Source organism: Stegodyphus dumicola, chromosome 12 (genome assembly GCF_044657685.1).
Source record: "Stegodyphus dumicola isolate Sdum_Otavi_A_Nest chromosome 12, ASM4465768v1".
Lineage (NCBI taxonomy): Eukaryota > Metazoa > Arthropoda > Arachnida > Araneae > Eresidae > Stegodyphus > Stegodyphus dumicola.
The window spans coordinates 77,984,325-78,006,937 of NC_140779.1; the positions used below are offsets into that span (position 1 = coordinate 77,984,325).

Consider the following 22,613-nt stretch of genomic DNA (forward strand, 5'->3'; position numbering starts at 1 on the left):
TTTCAACGTTGAATTAAAAATAATCTAAATCAAGCTGTGTAAAGCAAAATTCGTTTCACTACATTGTATTACCATCCACAAACAGTGTTTGCATAAAATGAGCTCCATAGCTTATCTGGATGTAGTTTAAATGACAAATTTTTGACCACAGCTACAAAATGCATGAGTAAATAAAAGATTATAATAATTAACTGGAGGACAACGTCTTGAAATTTCTACTCTTGATTTAACTACTTTCGTAATTTCAAAATATCTGATGTGTTTTTAAGAAATTTTGTAATTTTATTGCATTCTGAATCAATGCATGTTCCTACGTTTTCGAGAAATAAGAGAAAATTATTTTTTAATTAAATATTGTGGTGTAAAAGAGTTCTGTAATTACAAAATTTCATGGATGTGATCTTGCTTGAATCGTTTCATAAATTGTTAAGTTTGTATTATAACTAACCAAAAACAGGCTCAAAATTAATTATGTATTTTCCGAATGAGTAAATTAATAACTATAATAGTTGTTATTGACAGGTTATGAATTTTAAACTGTATTGATTCATCTGAGCACCTACAGTTAGACTATTATATCAGTAGAAGCCATCAGCAAAAAGAAGAAACTTATTCTCCGGCTGCTTCAAAATTGCATTATAATAAGCCTAATTCAAAAAGCGTTTAAATGATTTATAACGGAACGGTTATAGGAAGTCAGGAGAGGTTTGCAAATCTGCATATTATCATAAATGGATAAGCAAAAATATTCCCATCGAAGAATGTTCGAAATTGTTGTTTAATTTCGAAAATGGTGACTGCTAACATCAACAAATACTCCTCGTATGAGCGAAAACTACTTTTCATTGCCTTTTACGTGGGAAGAAATTTAGAAATTATCTTATTAATATGTGCATGCTCTTGTAGAGTTATGTAGTTAAATGTGCAACATTCATGATTCGTAGTCTGCAAAAGCATTTTCTATTTGCCATTTTTTCTGCATCGAACATTCTAATAGCCTTTAAACCATAGCCACATTTACTATAAAGCTATGGCAGAATTTTCTTTTACTTTTGTACCTCTACCCTCTCTTCTTCCAAAATGAAACTTCACAGTCATCATAAAACCTTATAAACAATAACAAGGGGAAAACAACTGGTAAATCTGGGAAATTGCATTGCGCTGATTAATAAAAGCTTCTTCGCAGTTTAGTATAACAGAAAGTAGATAGGATGCATTTCATTACACACTGCAATAAAATTTCTTTTTTCTAAGACAATTAATGACTGTGTCTGAAGGTGCTTCGTTTCATGAATCTTGGCCAAAACTCACGATATTGTACATATTGACCAAAGGTACTCTAATTGGAAATTTCTTATCGAAATTGTTAAATGTGCTTCTCATGTTTGGAAATCATAATTTGTTAGAAAATGTTCTCGAGAATCATGATTTGCGATTTTCTTGTGAATAGCTATATTTTCCTCGACGGGCTCGTCGAGTGCAATCACTAAACGCGACATGTAGGTCAAATTATTAAACGAAGAACCCCCTCTTTTTTTTTACTCAAATAAAAATACTAAGTTTTCTTTTTTCTGTAAAATTATCCTGTACTTTCCTGTAAGCGGATTTCCTGCTTTTGATAAATGAAAGTAGCCTGGCGTAATCTTTACAATTTATGCGTTGTGGACACAGCAGGGCGTCTTAAAATATGTGAAAAGCAGCAACTTCGATGTTTATTTCCTTTAAGAGGAAGTACTTTTTGGTTCGAGGAATATGGTCGGTTTCTTTTCAAAATAAAATGAGCAATCTGTTTACATATAAAATTATATGTATGATATTAAAAATGATTATAATAGAACTTATTTGAATGATTATAATAGAGTATTTGTTGCTTACTTATTAAATGATTATAATAGAGTATTTGTTGCTTACTTATTAAATGATTATAATAGAGTATTTGTTGCTTACTTATTAAATGATTATGATAGAGTATTTGTTGTAGGTCACAAAGTAGTTGTAGCAAGCAAGTATATTTTTGATTGCTGTATTAAAATGCTTACTGCTGCTGAACTAGAAAGTTATTGAGGTAAAAAAGTTTTTAAGTGACATATCATATACGGGAAAGCGAAACTAAAGAGAGTGAGTATTAAAGTTGACGTAAGATTTCTCCTACATATAATTAAAAAGCTTCTATAAGAAATAATTTTATTTATTCTGTGATTAAATCAAATGTTCGTCTGTTACCCTATCACAGACTGCATCTTTTAAATCCGGTAGCCTCGGAACCTGGCATTTACCAAATTATAAAAAATTCGGAATACAGAAATCAGTCCCTAAAAGAGAATGTTATAGGTATTAATAAAATACGTATATGCGCGACCGCTGCATTTACCATCTCACTTCACTAATTACTGCCATATTGAAACGTGAAACAAAATTTTAAAAGATTTAGAATATCTATACTGTACCTCAGCCACCATTCGAAGATTTTTCACAATTGTGTATGTGTTTTTCATCAAGAAACTTAAAATCTGGCTCCTCTTGTTTCTTTGATTCTTGAATAGTTGATCATCCGATACTATAATACTTATAGAAGGATAACTTACAGACATTCCTTCAAAAACTGTACTTTTTCGGACATAACTAGTGGTTAATGCTTATGTTTCTAAATATAAGCACAAGTATTTTCTTTAATAGGCTATAATTCAAATGAATGTAAGAAATTAATAAGACTGTAAAACCAAAACTCGCGGCTAGAGTGGAAGTAGATTTACATTCCGAATGCCCTTAAGTAGATTGCTCGGGCGGCAAAACCAATAGCGGCTTATTCAAAACATGTCGCATAATGGGAGTTGTCTGATCACAAAACGTAGGATTAAGAGAGAACAGTCTCTTCTTATTTTCACTGAAATGGCCTTTGATAGTTATGCATATAGCAACTGAGATGTCATATCGCGTACTGCAGCTGAAACATCGTATGGAAAAACTGACTAATTCTTTAGAAGATAAGTGAGCTTGGCAATTGACGTAAACTATTAAGGAGCTACTTTAGTCCACAGTAATGAAATCGTATATGAAATAGCATCTTTTTTCAGTACCATGATATTCCGCTCACAAATCTCATCTAAGCGCAAAGATTAACATTTATAATTTAAGATATATCAATAATTAGCTGTATGTTGATTTCTTTCTTACCTGCCTTCACTCATCACGTTACGACCGCAGTATAAGTCATACAACTTATACGGCAAGCAACATAGTTTAAAATTATGATGCAGTCCTAGCTCAGTGGAATTCGCCTTGTTGTACTGTCGCTTGCCCTTCACGCAGGGCAGAAGCCAAGACGGCCGAAATGTTACAATGTTAGATGGTTTTTACCTTCACCGAAATGGTAATGTAACTGAATAGGTTTTTCGGGAATTGTAATCACATCATAAGTATAGTTTAGCAGCAAGTCGCTGTAAATGGCAGTCCGAGAAATCGCATCAATTTTTTTTTGCTATTATTTTTAGCCAGAATTAGTGGCTGAATTTTATCTTGTATATTATTCACGGTAAGCTTTAACAGAGACTATAAGTCGACAACTATTAGAGGTAACAGCCGTTAGGTTTGACCACAAGTAGTTCTTATAATCTGTTGCTTTAAAATAGGTACTCCAGGGTCATTTTCCTCCACTGACGCAACATACTGTTGCATGCTATGGGTTCGTAAAGATCTTCTTAATGGCTCCTGAATAGTACAAAATTGAAATAAATAACATTTCTTACAGCAAAATAACTCTCAAGAAGAGAAACAGAGGTAGAGCGAATTTTTCTTATCTAATAAAGAAAATTGAAAAGCTTTAAAATCACTCATAGTCCAAAGTATAAAAGCAGCAATCACCGAGCTCTAGCAAAATCGTCTCAGACTCTAAATGAATTAAACTGGAATGAACTGATTTCGGTGACTGGCAAGTTGTTCGTAGAAGAAGAAGGATTAACAATTCTGGTAACTTCGAGAAAACCGCTTTAAGGATTTCGAAAAGGAGTTTCTCAGAAGTTTCTAGAATGTTCACATACTTGTATATACAAATACTGTCGTCAATCCCGAGTAAAAGGGTTTCTACCCATATCTCTAGTTCTAGCTGAGCAGTTCTTATAATTTAAACTTGTTCGATTCCGAATTAAAATATCCGGTTCAGATTTTGCTCAGATTTGCAAGGTATATAATTATTATTTGTCTCACTCTATTTTCTCCATTTAATACTGTTGCTGATTTTAAGCAGTTAATAACTATTAGTTTGTTTTAATCGCAATCATATTTTTTTTTCAATGTCATAATTAAGAATAATATTACTCACAGAACAAAGATTTTTCTTCCGCACGATAGACTAAACACGTTTTACAAAAGAAACAGATCTGAAATAAAGTAAGCTGAATCAGTTTAAGTTAGGCGAACGTAATAATCCTTATAACTAAAGTTCATGATCTAGAAAGTAAATCCTAGAATGATAGAATGCTAAGGAATGAAAGACGGGATATTTTTCAAAACATTTTCTTTTATCATATATCCAGATACAATGAAATGAATTCTTGCAATTGAATCAAGGATTACTTAATGTCAATAAACCTAGATTTAGAAGAGGCATTTTTACAAGCTGGTTTTATAAGGTATTTTCACCTTCCCTCCAACATGTTTTCGTAGGGTACCGGTAGCACACTCGGCTCGTATTCGAGAGGTCCACGTTCGATTTCTGGCGAGGGCACTGCACATTTTTCACATCTCCTGGTTCAGAGTAACCTAATGACTCTACTGTGACGTCCACACTAAAAAGTGGTGGACGGTAATTCGTCGCAATCAATATTTGGAGATTGTGTCTCCTAATCTCCAGTCGCCCTTTGAAAGCGGGAGTATATAAGGTATTTTCTCCCTCCTTCCAGCATGTCTTCGTGATGTAACGACTACTCGAGGTCTAGGTTCGATTCCCGGTGAGGGCACTGCACATTTTTCACATTACTTGCTTCAAAATAACATATTTACTCTATAGTTTTACTTTAATTTCTTATTCATTAAGGAAATTCAGTTTCAAAAACTGAAAATTCTAAGCGTGAAATATTTTCTTCCGCAATAGCTTACACTGCCAGAAAAACAAGTTCTTAATGTTTAAATCTGAGCAAACTATAAAATTTCAGAGGAAGAATATTTTTTACTTTCTTACCTTATAATTCTTAATGCATCTACAAAATTGTCTTTTTGAAGATTAGAAATCAGCTTCAGCTATTTTCATTAGAGAGAATCAGAGAGACTGAAAGAAACTCTCTTTTCAGAACTCTCACGAAACGCTCTCACGAATACTGGTTTATTTATTAATATTATTAATAGGGTTTTTCATATTTATGTTTTAAAAACCAGCCACTTTTTGAAGCACTTATTTTGCTTATGTGCTTGTAATGCGACAGTTTACTGCAAATGCGACAACTTACTGCAAGACTTGATGCGATATTTGCTACCTTTGATGTTTGGTATTGTATATACACGTACATAGACACACTTGCAAATACGAAATACACAAAAACGTGCAAATTAAGAAAGTAAGTCATTCTATTGAAATTCAACTCGCTCTATTAAAAGTACGACGATATGAAATAATTCAAAATAAAAATTAGAAATAAAATTCTTAGGTATGTTTATGTTCCTTTATGATTATGAGACATAAAGGAAATGTGTTATAATATGTATAAATTTGCGTAAATAATAACTCAGCAACAAAAGAACTTTAAGATTTCTCTTTGTTTCGTAATATCATCCTAAAATCGCTATTATCCATACTTTCCTCTTCCTCATGTATAATATCTAGGCAAAATTCCCAACTCACTACTGACCAATCCTATGAGTAATATCAATTCACTTCTCTATAACTTATTGTTTTTCCTTTACGTATTTTTAACACTAACATTATACCATACGTAAAAATCTCATAAAAAATATGATTTATTGATGTCACTCCGTTTCATCGTGACACTTTCACTCACTACCCTAAAACTGTGAATATTCAAACAGGTTTCTTGAGCTGGAAATCCCCTAATGTCCCCCCTTTCCCCGAGAGATTGATTAGTTGGAGCAAATGACAAAATAAAGCGTGACAAAGATTATAATTAATCATATTTTCACCACGTTCATTAATGTTTTGCATTTCTTTGGGCCATTAAAAGAAGAGTTATTTCATTATGGTCAGAAGTGAATAATATTATCTTGAAATAAAATCTTTGTTAATTAATTTTTATAATTAGTACATTTTAAAGATATTTAATAATTTAGTTAATCAAACTAATAACTAATGACCTATTTGTCATCAAAGCTCCCATTTGAAAGTGACAGACAAGCTTGTTCAGTGCACAGCACTTTCCAAAAAATCATAGAGATATAAGGAAATATAATATTCCGGTTTTAACTAATTTTTGACACAGATTAAATTTGGAACCGCCTCACTAGTTCTAACCTCATGAGAAGCCGCCTATGCAGTCCATACCTCTATATTAATATGGAGCATTCTCACTAATACCGAAAAATATTCCTGCTTTCGACTATTTTAATTAAAATGGATTAAAATTAGTTAAGTAATTTAGATTTCATCTCAAAATATACCTACTACTAGTACATATGTTATTGTTATCTTTATGTTATTTGAATTCTGATTGCATAATAAATCCATTCCATTTTGGGGACTTCAGTATCATTATTTTTAACTTGCTAAGATAAGTTGCTAAGATAAGTTGAAAAATTTAAATTTTAACACTTTATCCCAAATTCTAGTAAACCGCCAATATACATTTAAGAACTTTTGTTTCGAAGATGTCAAGTGTCTTGAGGAGTATCGAGTCCTATCATGACAGGTTTCTCGGGCGCTTGATCCAAGAGTAATTTAATTTAGTTTTCTTTCTTGTTAAGTCGGATCTAAAAAATCTTATCTATTGGCTACCCTAAAAAAAGATTTTGGATCAAATAATAAATATAAAAAGTAAACTGCGTAAGTTTCTTTTTGCGTTAATAATACAATTGAGTAATAAAATACATTAAGTGCAACTATAAGTTTTGTCTTTGCTCTGTAAATAATATATTTTAATTTGAATACCGTTAAATGTAAATATTGCTATGCGAAGGATATGTTCTTCAATTAAATTTTTTCAAAAATTTTGTTAAGTGGATTAGAGAAACACGGCTAAAGTATGTAAACTACTCTTCCAAAGATGACGAATTAAAAATTTCTTCTTAATAAAATTATAAGATCTTGTTCTTTAGTAGGCTGTTTTACACTGCATTTTCCCTCATTCAGAAATAAAACACAGCATTCTGCAATTAACGTTTGGAAGTCTTAATTTAATGTAATTTTTAAATAAAAATTTTCGCAAAGTTCCAGACTTTCCGCTTGTAAACAGGTAGCATTAATTTTTGTTCGTTTATTTCAATATCACGCTTACTACCTTAAATTTAGAATTTATTTATCACTTTCAAATTTATAAAGTTAATGCCATTAATTTTAAACTTTGAAAGTAAAATAAAGCTGAATAATTTTGGAATTGCTCCAAAAATTAAAGGTACTTCAGCATTTCAATTTTGGAAAATTAAAACTTTATTTGGTGAGTATGTAATAAATATAAGACTGTTATTGTTAACATTAAGAAAAAGGAAAGATATGGAATATAACCAGTTATATTTCAGATAGGGCTTAGAACTTTCTTTCCTTTCTTTCCACCGACAGCGAGGCAGCCGGTCCACTGGGTAGTTAGCATATCGGCCAGGTAGCCCCGCTGACGGAAATAACTTGAACAAAAGACACTCTTATAAATGCATATTGTGCTCAAGACGACTGCTGGGGGCAGTGCAAACAAATGCTGGACGAAGACGATAGCGCATGATGGAAGAAGGGTGCATTGCGGGCGTGAAGAACAATTCCAGTTACATATTTACAGAGTAATGGATAGGTGGTTACAAATACTAAAAGTAATAAGAAGTAAAATACTAGAAAGTAAAACAATGCATAAAATAAAAAAAAAGGAAAACAGTGGAAACAATACATAAAATAAGGCAAAATACATAGTTCAAGGTTCATAATTCAAGGTTTACAGTTCAAGAAGATAAATATATACAGGGAATAAGAAAAACCGAATAAGCTAACTTAAGATAAAATTAGTTCGCTACAGGTACAGAGCATACAGGGGCTGTGCTGGTGACGAGGATGGTGGCTGAGAATTACTCCAGCCTGTCTGAGATTATGCGTGCAATGTTTATGCAATCGCATATGCGTTTCAATGCATTGCGATTTTTTGAAGTAGCTTCGGCCCATGCATGGATGTGGTTTGCTACTGGTTGCCTAAGATGATATTTAGCGGTCTCTCTGCAAGCGAACAGATAGTGGTCCGGATCTCCTACCATCCCGCATGAGCAATGCTCGTTTTCGCGTCGTCTGAAGCGATGCAGGTAAGTCATGAAGGGACCATGTCCTGTTAGATACTGAGTGAAGTGAGACGAGCCAGATTTTAGAAGCCGGCAGACTTTTGTAAAAAATCTGTAAACTCTTCTGCCGGTGGTTTCTGTCTCCCACAGATGTTGCCAACGTTTGAGTAATTCTCTCTCGAGCTCAGCTTTTAAGAACGAACCCGGGAGAGGCACGTCAAGTGTGCGAACGTGGGGGTCAGTTGCTGCTCTTTTGGCTATTGCATCTGAAATTTCATTACCCAGTATTCCAGTGTGGGCAGGTACCCACTGGAGTTCAGGCCTATAGTATTTAGGTGTTCTTAGTAAGAGTTTTTGTATGGCCCTGACGAGTGGATTTTTACTACATTTGCCTTGAATTGCCTGGAGGCTAGAGGCTGAGTCTGAATATATACTGGAATAGTTATTTTCCAGTGCGTAGACAAGTGCAGCTTTTAATGCAATCAGTTCAGCCTGAAAAACTGAGTTGTGGTGCTTAAGCTTTCTTTCCCAGGTCTTTAAGATCTGGTTCCCAAGTAGAACACAGTATCCGCTACCGGTGCCACATTCTCCTTTGGAACCATCGGTGTAGATTGCAGTGGCGTTGAACCACGTTGGTGACCTGCAGTTAATCGAGATATTGAATTCGGCCGGGTAGCAAGGTGGCTCGGGAATGCTTTGCTCATAGTCAGTATAAACATAAGTCCTATCCCATAAACTTATTGTCTCTTTGAGTCGGAGCACTCGCACTATTGCACTCTCGCGCTGAGCTAAGAGATGCAGAGGCGGTAGTCCTGAAATCACGTTTAGAGCATTAGTGGGCGAGGTTTTATATCCTCGGGTAATGCTCAGGAGGAATGGTCTTTGTGCTGAGCGTAGCAGATTCTCCATTTTAGTAGTGATCGTTATGCCCCACATGGAGGCTCCATGTAGTGCAATACGTTCAGCAACTACAGAGTACCACGTCTTAAGCATCCTCGAAGAAACTCCCCATGTTGGTGCTGCTGTTCTGAGCATGGAATGAAATATCCTGTGAAGTCGTGCCTTGACCTCCTTTAAATGTGGCATCCAAGTCAATGTGTCGTCAATTATAACTCCAAGGTACCTCAAGTTTCTGACTATTTTAATATTTTTCCCATGAAGGTTGATGCACGGGGTTCTTCGATGGCGCTTACCTGGACAGATAAGCATACCTTGGGTTTTTGAGTTGGCAATAGTTAACTTATGGTCATTGGCCCATTTGGCCATCTTGTCCATTGCTTGTTGTGCCCTAGTCTCATATGCGTTGCGGCTGTGCCCTTTGGTTACCAGCAAAAAGTCATCGGCATAAGCCAGTATTTCCGTGTGAGGATCTGTGTTAAAGAGGGTCAGCGCTGTGTCCGCTACAAGATTCCAGAGCAGTGGACCCAGACAGGATCCTTGAGGACAGCCTCTATTGAGGGAACGTGAGTGTACTCCTGCGTCCGTAGTGGCTTGTAAGCGGCGATCACTTAGGTAGCTGTAAATAAGGTCAAAGAGAATCTTAGGGCTACCCATGTCCTGTAATCTCTTCAGTACATCGGGCCACCACAACGAGTCGAAAGCGCCCTGTATATCCACAGAGATAATGAGACTATGTTGGTTATTTATTCTGTTATTTGCTATTAATTTTCGTAGGTGCTGCAGCGCGTGATCCACCGATTTGCCAGGAATGAAGCCGTATTGTTTGTCATTTATGCTTTGTCCAGACAGGATATAGTGTTTAAGTCTTTGAAGGACGACTCTTTCTAGTACTTTACCCAAGGCAGGAAGAAGGCAAATAGGCCGGTAAGACATTGGTACATTAGGGTCTTTTTTCGCTTTGAGGAAGAGCACCACCTCACCAAGTTTCGTGCCGGCTGGGAAATATCTGTTGCGCCAACATGCAGTGATGTAGGCATGCAGTAACTCCGGATGCATACTGTTAATGGCTTGCAGAATGCCATTATCTATCCCATCAGGACCTGGTGCTTTATTGGTGTTTAACGCTTTAACAATGTCGCTTATTTCTTTGGCGTTAGGCAGTGGTTCAAAATCTGTTTTCTTGGTATTGTAATATTGCTCAACGCTGGCTCTGATATTTCTTTGTGCGGGATTATCTGTGTCTGCGTTATCAGGTCTAAAGATATTGTCCAGAATGTGCGCAACTACTTCTGTGCTAGTTGCTGCTCCGTGGCTTATTGTGGCAGTAAGATTAGTAGGTGTAAACATCTTGTCATGTGCAATACGGAAGACAGTTCCGAACTTATTCGCAGTGTTGGTACAGTACTCTTTCCAGGATGAAAACTTCGCTTTTGCAATCTGTCTTTTGTAAGCAGCTCTGTGCTTTCGAAAAATTAGCGAGTGTGTCTCTCTTTCTAAGGGATCCTTGCATGCTTGCATTTTGCGCCTTAGGGCACGGACTTTGCTGCGTTCAGCAGTCAGCGTGGTGCTCCACCAAGGAGTGCATTTCGGGGCTGCGTAATGTTTCCTTTTCAAGACTTTTTCGCACACTGAGAGCAGTGTTTGCATAAGATCTTCATGCATGGCGTCGATGTCTTTACTACTGTTGCAATTGTTACATTGTGCCACGAGACTTTCAATATGGGTTGAAAGTGCATCTTTAAATTTGTTCAGGTTTATATACTTCGTTTTCCATCTGTTCTTTGTTATAAATTGGTGCTCCGAATCTATTCTGAACTCAATGTAGCGATGGTCACTGAACGAGGGAGTTTCGCTAACCTTCCAATTGTGAATATTATTAAGAATACCAGTGGTGGCTAAAGTGATATCAGGCCACCCCTGAGCCCTGGTAGTCCAGTATGTAGGAGGGCTGTCGATGGGGTTGACGACTGCAAGGTTATGAGAAGTGATGAAGTCAAAGACAGGGCAAGCACGCCTGTTTTCCTCTGGCGCACCCCATACAGGGCTAGCAGCGTTAAAGTCCCCAGCGATTATCTTATTCCTAGTCGGAATCATCATGACTTGTTCCAGTTCCTGGAGTGCAGTGACAATGTCGTGCGAAGGAGGAAAATACACGCTGGTGATGGCAATTTGACCATAAGGCCCTTCCAGTTGTACAGTAACTGTGTAATCTCCTTTATGCATTAGCAGGGGCGTGAGTGGACCATTGTAGGCGATGGCTGCTTGATTGCCTACTGAATGGTAAGTTTTGAAGTTGCTGAATCCTGTGATCCTGTTGTTAATGGAATGAAACTCTTGTAGCTAGATCTACATTGTTTTCTAGAATAACCTGGGCTGCATGGACAGTTGCGGCTTGGCTGCATTGCAAGTTGCTTTGAAGAATTGCAAAACCATGTACTGTACTTGGATATGCAATAGCCTGCTGTTCAGCTACCACTGCGCCGTTGATTTCATTCTGAACAGTTCTGCCTTGTAGGCTTGACATTGTCTTGCACTAGACGGGTGTGTGGTGTCGAAGCTAGTGCCTTTGGATTTATTGTGAGTTGCGCAATTGACGCAGTGTGGAGTCTTTGCTTTGCAGTTATCCTGGCTATGAGCTTGTCCACAGTTTACACAGGCCAACGCTGCTTTACAAGAATGACTCAAGTGTCCTAGCCGCTGACAATTAAAACACCTTGCAACTTGAAAGTATTTTCTGAAAGCACAAGAGCTGAATCCTATAAGAATTCTTCTAAGGTCCTTAATATCCTCGTACAGATTCTGCTGTAGGTCGACGATCCAGGTGTGGCCGATAGTTGTGCGAATAGGATTTCTTGGATGTATTTGTTCTTCACTTGCTGAGGGCACCAGGCTCGCAAAAGCTTCACGTATGTCGTCTGCTGTTGCGGATGTGGGGGTACCAAAGACGATTATTGTGGACTTTCTGAAAGAGGGCTCTCTGAGCGTGACTGCTGCTGAGAGTGAGGGCTTTTCCTCAATCGCTTTCCTGAGTGTTTCTATATTTTGTCTGTGGCTGCACCTAATTAAAAGTTCGTTAGAGCGTGTGGGCCGCACTTCTTCAACAGTAATGCCCAGTTCCCTGGCACTAAGTTCAGTAGTCAGTTGTGTTCTGACTTGTTCTGGAGTTCTATCTGTTTCTTTTGCTTTTAATAGGAGGACGTGGTCTGATAACTGTTTGTTAAGTTGCGCAGTTCGTGCTTTTCTTTTTCTCTTTTTGACTTCGGTAAATGGGGTTTCTTCTGTTTCCGTCTGTTCTGGAAGGTCTTCTGGTGTGGCCGGAACTGTTAAAGAACGATTATCATTCACGCTGAGTTGCTGTTGCAGCAGCTGAATTTTTCCTTGCAGACTTGCACAGCACACTTCTTGTTCTGCAAAAGTATTGCGGATAGAGGTAATTAATGAACCAAGCAGTTTTTTCTCGCTCACGCTGAATTTGCGGCTGTCTCTTGTTTGCATTAAAAATGAATGTAGCTGGTCGCTAAGATGATTGATGGTCTCGATTCTGGAAGCTGGTGAATTGATAGTAGTGGTACGCGTCTCAACTGGAGGGGAAGCGTTCACATTAATCATAGCACCATCTGAGTTTGCTTGGGATTTTGGAGTTTGCGAGCTCATTCTAGTGACTAGAAATTATCTTGCATAAACAATACAAGTAGGTTTAACTCATCAAGTAATATAATACAAGTAGGTATAACTCAGCACTAGGATGGTAATTGCGTAGAATTATATGCACCGTCGCACTGAGAGATCCTCTCAGTAGGGTACAGAGCCTCGACCGCCAGCCCCTTTAAAAAAGCATATACAGGTAATCTAAGAATTAAACAGTTGGAAGTAACTTAACTGAACACACTAAATACTATTAAAAAAATTGCATAATAAGTATGAGCTAATAGCTCAGAACAAAACATAGGGGAAATGCACAGCGTTAATAAATTATTAAACAGCTACATATAAGATAACCCAATACCAAAAAAATATCAAAACAAAGAATTAATTCAATTATACAAAGTACACTGAAATGAGAGAAAACTACGGAGAACTGAGATACACAATTTACACTCAACACGTACTCAACTCGTGTTATTTACACGAGTATGTTTACACGAGTATTAACACGAGTTATGATGGGCAACATATGCTAGAAATATTCAAATAATACAGAAATTAAAATTATAATATCCGATAGGCACAATGTTTGAGAATTGAAATGTTTAAATTATGATGGTTTCAGCGTATACTAGGCATATTCAAATAACACTGAAATTAAAATTACGATGACCGATAAGCACAATATTTGAGAATTAATATGTTTAAATTATGATAAGTGCAACATATACTAGGAATATTCAAAGAATACAATAATTAAAATTATAATATTCGATAAGCACAATGTTTGAGAATTAAAATGACTATGTAATGTAGAATAATAAAGGTACAATAATACAAGACGGACGAGACCACTGAACGTACGTTGCGGAGTTATTGCAAAATTTGCGACACTGTAGATTTTAGCAGAGAGATAGTAAACTGTCGCATGCAAGATGAAAACTCAAAAATGCTCCAATGCAATAAACAATTTTAAAATCCTACCTTATGATAATATACATCTATTCTTCTCTTCATAAGAATCCAGATAAAACACGCAGATACAAATGTTAACACTGAAAACACAGACACTAATGTAATTACCCGAATTGACTGGGTATTATCTAGTAGCGGAACACGGGATGGCCTTGCCTAAATTCACTCTATAACGCTGTACACACAGATGTAGTCACTAATTTAACTGAAGTTTATTAGTTGTATGTATAGATCGGCTTGCAAAATTCAGACTAGAACACTCTTCCCGCACAGATGTAAACGTAAATTTAGAAGCGTTGAAAAATAATTGCTTGTCATTGAAAAATACCTATGTATATCTGTCTGTATATATGTTTTATATATTAGTTTTAGTTATGCCCTAGGAAATGAAAAGGAAAACTAATTCCTTAGAAAATTTGTGATTAAACTAGGTACATAAACTTATAATAAGTATTAAATTGTTTTTAAAATAATAAATAGTAACGCAAAATACAAAAAAAAAAAAAAAAAAAAAAAAAAAAAGTAAAAAAAAAAAAAAAATTAAATATTATTGATCTCATGGAAGAAAAAAGCTGCATTTTTAAAAGGGAATTATTCTTTTTCCACAAAATTGCCAATAATTAGAGTATGATCATATCTCGTCTCTTTCGTATATTTGAAGGAAATGCTGTTGAAATTGCGAAAAAGATGCAACGAAATATCTTTTTTTTTTTTTTTTTTTTTGATTTAAATCAGTTAATTTCAAACACACGAAAGGAATTCCCCAACGATATATATCTACAATAAGACAAACGAAATTTGGGAAAATAACGGATCACTGGTTAAAGCAAAGAAAAAAATCAATTTTAAAAACTTGTCGGTAGTTCATATATAAACCAAAAAAGCATATATAAGTGAAATGTCTGGCGGATGTAACATTTTAATTTTACAAAGGCCAAAAAGTTTATTTTTAGTTTTTACGTACAACTGATACTCTTACAATGCGTCTGTATATGTATTCTGATGTAGTTTATTATTCTTTATTTATTTATATACTTATTTAATTTTGCTATTATTTCATAATGTTATATACAGCTTGCGCTGGATCTGTTGTATGTTTCTATTTATGATTTTCTTCTCCTTTTCTTCAATCCTTATGCCTTCTAGCGGTTGAACCAAGAAATCGTGACCTATGGTAATGCAATATATCTATAATTCTGAATAACTTGAAACATATTATATTCTTACTGTTTTGTGTTTTTGCAAAATCTCTACTGGACTTCCTCGTCTGGTTAATTTAATTTTAAGATCCTTAAGCTGCAAGTAGTAGCCAGTTTTTTCGGACATTTATGAAATCATTTTCTAAGTTTCTTAGTTTTTGTAAATTTCCGCTTAATAACGAATTTGATTTCTAATAAATTTGATTTCTTTTACAGGTTGCTGTGCTGTCACGTCAATACACTCTCGGCCTCTCGATCCCAGTGCCTTGTCTTCAAACCCTTTCCGGTTACGTCACTTGGACTTGACTGATTGCCAGTTACTTGACGACATTGGCTTGGAAAGAATAGTGAGATACTGTTCCCAACTTACCCATCTGTACCTGAGGCGGTGCACATTAATCACAGACGAGGGGCTGAAAAGCGTGGCCAGTTATTGTATTGCGTTAAGAGAACTTAGTGTTAGTGATTGTGTGCTGCTGACAGATTTTGGACTTTATGAACTAGCGAAGCTTGGCGCTAATATGCGGTATTTAAGCGTGGCCAAATGCGATAGAATATCTGATGCTGGAGTGAGACAGATTGCGAGGCACTGCTATAAACTGCGGTATCTCAATGTACGTGGCTGTGAGGCAGTTTCGGACGATGCTTTGGAAGTCATTGCAAGAAGCTGTCCGAGGCTGAGAGCCCTAGACATCGGAAAATGTGACATAACAGATAGGGGTTTAAAAATCATTTCCCAGCACTGTCCGAATCTCAGGAAACTGAGCGTGAAGTCCTGTGAAATGATAACAGATGAAGGCATCCAAATAATAGCATATTACTGCCGCGGTTTGCAGCAGCTGAATATACAAGATTGTCCAATAACGTTAGACGGTTATAGGACTGTAAAAAAATTCTGTAAGCGTTGTATTATTGAGCATACGAATCCCGGATTTAATTGATGAACTCGTATGTCTTTTTTGTAACAATCGGATTATTTATTTTTCTATGGAATATGCTCTCTCTTAAGATATGTATGAATTATTTATTGAGTAGTGTTTTGCAGTGACATGTTGAATGAAGTCGCGCCCATTAACACACATGTTTTACAACATGGTACTGTAGATTTAGACCTATGAGTTACAGGGGTAAGCCGTTCAGTTTTTCCACATACAAGACGACGCCTTGATATTTTAAAATGAAGAACTGCCAATTTTGTATGCAGGATTTTTTGTATCTTTGCCCAGTTTCTGTCACCGCTGACATTCGAAGCCAGTTTTTGAGCTTTGCACTCAGAATCTGAGGGCGTTTCTGAAACTTAGGGCGTAATTCCCATTTTCCTTTTCAAACAGGTGTGGCCTTACAATAAATACAGCACACAGGTTTTTCCAGGTCTCTGATAAATGTTTATCCTTCTATGAATAGAAGCTCTTAAGTTTCTGAATTTTATATTTATATTCTAAAACAACTTAATTTTTATGCCAAATTACTTCAATAAAAATTTTAGAATTAATCGAGATTAAAATCGTAAAATGCTGAGAATCGCATGGGTTTTAGAATAAGAATGAGAAATATTTTATTCAACTTGAAATGGATTTCTTTATCATGCATTCAGGAATTTCCGTTTCCAAAATTGTGTACATTCAAATTTCTCTGCTCCACATGTTGAAGTGACTGTTTAAATCATAATCATAATCATGTATTTTCATACTTAAATATTTTGTATTAGGTTGTAAAAATTATACGCATTGTTATTTTTTTATATCAATCATATATTGCGTCTTTTTAAAACGCCTTGAATAGTTTTCTTAAATATCACAGCATATTTAGTCTTTCTATGCAGCAGTGATATTATTGGCGAGATTTTTAGCTTTTGTAGCTCAATTTTGTACAACTAACTGATATATTTCCTAAATTCTACAGTGTAAATCAGGTTTTGCAAATCTTTCAGCATTTTAGCATTAAACGTAAATAATAATTTTACCTGTTTCGGAAAAAACGAATCATATTTAATACAATAAATTTAAGAGGAATTGCTCTTTATTTACTGCATTTGCTCTTTCTTCTTTTCGATGTCCAGAATTTGTCAAGATTTATTTTTGAAAAGTTTTCTTTCATTCACAGAATCAAAATCAAATGCTCAAAATGTTACACACCCAGAACTGGAATAAATGGAAGTAGTTACAAATATGTTGTACCAGAATTTTTTTTTTTTTTTTTTTTTTTTTTTTTTTATGCTGACATGTAAAATTTGGTTTTGGTAAAAAGTTTTCACTCATTCAAATGCTCAAAATCAAATGTTCAAAATGTCATACACCCATAAATTGAGCAAGTGAAAGTAATTATAAATAAAGTGTCCCTAGAAAAAAATTACATTTATGCAAATTCTTACGGATTCTCATTTTATAACAATATCTTAAATTAGAGATTTATTGTTTGTATACAGTTACGTTTCTTATTTAGAAGGTGGTTAGTTATTGTAGTGTCTAGAATTTGTTTTCACGTGTAAATTTATAATTCAACTGAAAATTGAATATATAATCCGTTAAGAATCAGCAATAATGTGTTAACACTCTTACTTCTACTTGCAATTCATACAAAACAAAATTCAGTGCATTTTTGGAACATGAAATTAATCCATACATTAAATTTAAATATAGAGCTAGTTGAATACTATTTGCTTAATAAAGTGAAATTGAAAAGCATTTGTTCCATCTAATTTCCTTTAAAAACAAATTAAAATTTTCCTTCAAAACATCACTTTAAAACAGTTGTTAACAGTCTGTGAAGCATTAAAAGAATTTGGTTTCTCAATAATATCAGTCAGGTTTTTTTTTCTCTTCTCTCTGCAGGTAAGTACTCTCGTATATGATTTATACAGTTTAAATGAAGACAAACAATACCAAATCATAAGCAGTTTGTACAATGTAAAAAGAAATCAATTTTGTACAACTAACTGATACAAGTTTTATTGAATTTTTATTGAAGAAAGCTTTCCTAGATGTAGTAGGCTCCAGTCATAACAAGAAAGCTTTTGGAGTTTTGAAGTTGATAGCGCAAGAGGATGTCTAATAAAATAGCTACAAAAATGAGTTCCGAAAATTATACAATTTAATTATGAAAATAAATCTGTGATCTTTTCTGCCCAAGATCCATCTGATGCTTAACATATTAAGTACTTTTCTGAATTGTTCAAAGTTTGACCACGTAAGCTTTGTGTGCTTTACAAACTTTCGTTTTAAACTCGGCATCAACGCTCAACTTAATGCGTTGACAGTTTTAGAAACTGCGTATCGAAGTCAGCCCTTGAGATCATTTGACTACAAAATACGGGGACTGAGACGTATCAGACGCATTGTATTGGATATGCTGTAAATCAAAACGCAGTGTGTATTGAATATGTTGTAAATGAAAATATAATTATTGCATGAGTTGCAATTATTTTGAAATAAATTGTTATGTTATTATCTATTAAAATCTTCTTGCTTATAAATTATTTTTCTTTGTTCATATTTAACTTCAAATAAAACTGTACATGCTGTACAATATGTCGAAATATTTATTCGTATTTTAAACGCAGGATGTTTAAAATAACTATGTTTGTTTTAAGATCATTTTAAATTATTTGTGTCTAATATTCTACTGAAGCCGTGCGAAAGACTTATTGTATTTGTAATATATTGGTTTACTTTGTATCTTATATGATTTGTAAAGGCCAAATTGTTTTTCTTGCAAAGAATTTCTTTAAAATATTGTTAGGTTTTAAATCATATAGAACTAGTTTTGATGAATTCTAGGAATTTCTCTTGCCCAAAGAATTTAAACAAACAATGTATTTATGAATTTGTAAATAAAATTGTAACTATTACGGTGGGCTTGCATAGCTTTTGAAACGGTTTTGTACACAAACTATGTTAAGCAGTTCAATAAAATGGGAAAAAGTTACCTGTGTAGTTTCTTTATTTTACTGACAGTGATAACATTTACATACCATTGTGCTCATTTTCTTCACATTGTTCACATAATCATAATTCACTCAGTCTCATTTAGTCGAAATGTTACGTATTTTAGTCTATTCTATAACACTTTTTGTGTAACGGACTCTTTATTATAAATCTGCATTTCTTATTACACTAGCATCAGATGTAAATGAATTAGAAATGTCAAGAAAATTTCATACATAGCCATAAAATTTCAACGTCTTTTATCAGTGAGATTTGCAATTGAATCCTTATTCTGGTCAGATGCTGAGTATATTTTGTTTCTAAAAGATAGCTGTACTTAAAACCATTAAATTCAAGTAAATTAAGAATCAATATTGAAATGTGGTAGCTGAAAGTACTCAGGCAGATTTTTGAAAAATATTAGGTTTTGACCCTGAATATTCTTTATTGTATTCGAGAACAATTGTTATAACCTAGGCATTTAAAATTTTTTATAAAAGTTTTTAAATTATCTTAAATGTAAGAGAATATACTCTATATGATAAACAGTGTCCATTTCAAGAAACTTCTAATCCATGGTTCCATGTAAATATTATCATATTATCGTGTTAGATCATTGCAAAATTAGGACGAGCCGTAACTCAGAAAAGCAAAATGCAAGTCTATTATTTTCTATGGTTATGTTATTTTAAGTAACACTGAAAACCGAAGATCACTGAAAACCGAAATAAAAGTCAATCAAGTAATGCAGATTATTGATACAGGTACCCGATTTTATATGAATGGAATTCTCGTTACAGAATAAATAAATAAATGGATATTTAGGAATAACAACTATACTTGTACATTTCCTAACGACATTTCAAATCAAAAATGATTAGATATATACTATATAAAATGCTTTTATTCGTTGAAGTGTCAATTTTTTTAGTAAATGTTGTATAATTTTCAGAAACGTAAATTAAATGTAAATTAAATTCTAAACAAACATAAATTAAATTCTAAGCAATTTATAGTTAGGAAATAAGTTAAATGATATCCATATATATCGTTTAACTTTCAGAACTGCAGTGTGTTTAACTTCCAGGACCAGCTGATTATTATACGATTCTTTCCCACAGAAATAAGAAAGTGATCAAATATTATATATAAAACATGGTTCACATCTGTGATGTAATTCTTAGGATGTTATATTGCAATAATGAAGGTATATTTTGAACTTATTTTTGACTTGTCATCTCATTAATTGTTTTGTAAAACTATTTGAATAAGTTATATATATAGATATGTATATGATATGGTTTTTTTTCGGGGGGGGAAGGAATATGAAACACAAATCAAGCTTGAGTAATGTCCGAGAAAACTGTTTCTTAGGACTACTGCCAAAATAAAAACAAAAAAAAAAAAAAAAAAAATTACAACTGGCGTGCTGGTTAAAACATCATTTTTATTTTTTACAAGAAGAATTATCCGGAAAACTACTTCCGGTTAAACTGATACTACACTAGGGATACTAAATACACTCCACAATTTCGATATACGTAGTTTACATTTTATACACTGAAGAAGAAGGCGATGCGAGAGACGTGGTTTATTCAGGCAACAGAAGCGAGAAAAGCAGTGCGTTCTCACTTCGGTCCTAGTTATAACCAAAAGGTCATTGTGTTAATCCTGAGCAGCGATTGGTACAGATCTCGCAGTTCAGAGAAATTATAAGGAAGGCATGATGAAGGGAAAACATGCGGCAGAGTGTCCTTTGAAGCAAAGCGTATACTTTGAAGCAAGGATGTGTTTAAATACAATTTATGAACTGAGTGATCTATTGCCAATTGATTCGAATTAAGTTTAATAATTTTATTTAATATTTAATATTTTACACACATACACACACACGCAAATATATACAAGATAAAAAAATAATGTAAATAAAAATTATTATTTAAACTAGCGATAACCCTTTGATTCCCCATCTCTATTCTAAAAAATCGTAATAATAGCTTTTCTGGACTGCGTCATTTCTCGAGCAATCCATCTTGCATGGCTTGCGTAACGCTGATGACGTAACTAATTCGGAACCTAAAGTCACAATTTCGAGAACAGAAACCTTTCTAACCTAAACCAAGACCTCCTGCGCCCTTTTTAGCTTCAGCTCTTCTGCAGTCGAGATGCTACTTCGCTCTGTTTGCTTTTTTCGTGCTACTAACTATGGCATTATCTAAATTGTGATACTCTGTATATAAATTTGTGGGGTGCGTATTGCGCCCATGATCATGTGTGATGAAACAGATATTTTCGATGCTAATCCATAACGCATAGGAAACTTAGCAGTCGAGGCGGATTAAATTCCATTTTTATTTAAATTCACATTTATGGCCGCAATTTACTTCGCATTCTAATTGTACCTTTTTCCAGAAAATTTATAATTTTGAATATTATTGCGATAGGAAGAAATTGCATCCGAGCAGTAACAGAGGTACAAGCAAAGTGCGCAATTATCCAATATGGAAGCACACCAAGAGGAAGGTTTTGATTTAGGTTAGAAAAGTTTCAAATCTCAAAATTTTGAGTTCACGTTCATAATCAGCCTTGTCTTCGGCGTTACACAAGCTGATTTACATATTTTTATCTTATATATAAGATAAAATATATAAACTAAAATTATAACTTAAATCAATAGCCTTAATTTAATAAGCTGCCCTGCTCTAAAAGTAGCAAGTATTTATAACTTTCGGAAATTGATAGCCAGTAGAACTTTTTCCTGCCTTCTAAAACTCCATTGGAGCTCACTTTAGAGAGAAAAAAGTGTTCCCGAAATAATTAGTGATTTAACAGTATAGCCAAGATCGTCGATCTGTGTTTATTGAAAATATTGCGCGAGAAACAGAAATTTATTTGCTTCGAATTTTCGTCAAAAGAATTGAATCAAATTTATTTTTTGCATCGAGAATGAAAATTTGCGGGAACGTGTGATGAAGAGTTATGGTAAGCAATAAAAAGCGCCCGTTGCTGCTTGTAGGGGCAACTCTAAGGAGAAGTTCTTATAGAAGCCCAGAAAGGACAGAGACCGTCTGTTGTCAAAGCTAAAAGCTGAGTTAATAAATCGATCAGGAGAATCTTCCCAGAAAGAAATCTGCAATTTATTACCCAGAGAAGAATTAAGTGCTCGAAAGCATTCCGATTAACTTAGAAATATAATACATCTAGCAGAATCCATAAATGTTCCTGAATACCTAATGTTAGTCTTATTTCTTTAGCGTTTGCCTTCGATCATTCAGCGTTTGCCTTCGATATTTCGGCCGTGGCTTCCAGTTTGACTTTAGACAAAGCTGCGGAAATAGCTTACAGAATCTTTTAGAAGTAAATACAACCCCAGGGACTTGACACGGTTCTGGCACAGTCAATCGATCTATTGAGGATTAATTACTTAAAGAAACAGAAAAATTAAAGAAGCGTATTGATCGTATTTCCCTTTCTCGTGGTCGCTCGCCAAATCGCGGAGATCACAGTAAAGAAAGGACCAGTTCCCAAAAGAGAGATTTTTCCATTTGCTGATATTTCC

The 22,613-nt window shown here is 34.5% G+C and overlaps 1 protein-coding gene across 1 annotated transcript in view; it reads left to right on the forward strand.

Moving 5' to 3' along the window:
• Positions 1-19,055, forward strand: part of LOC118190384 (uncharacterized) — a 252,920-nt gene extending 233,865 nt beyond the window's left edge. Inside the window, exon 4 of the mRNA XM_085806612.1 lies at positions 15,348-19,055. Coding sequence (XP_085662738.1) covers positions 15,348-16,072 — 725 coding nt within the window. The 3' untranslated portion in view covers positions 16,073-19,055. The remainder of the gene's footprint in view (positions 1-15,347) is intronic.
• The last annotated feature ends 3,558 nt before the right edge of the window (positions 19,056-22,613 follow it).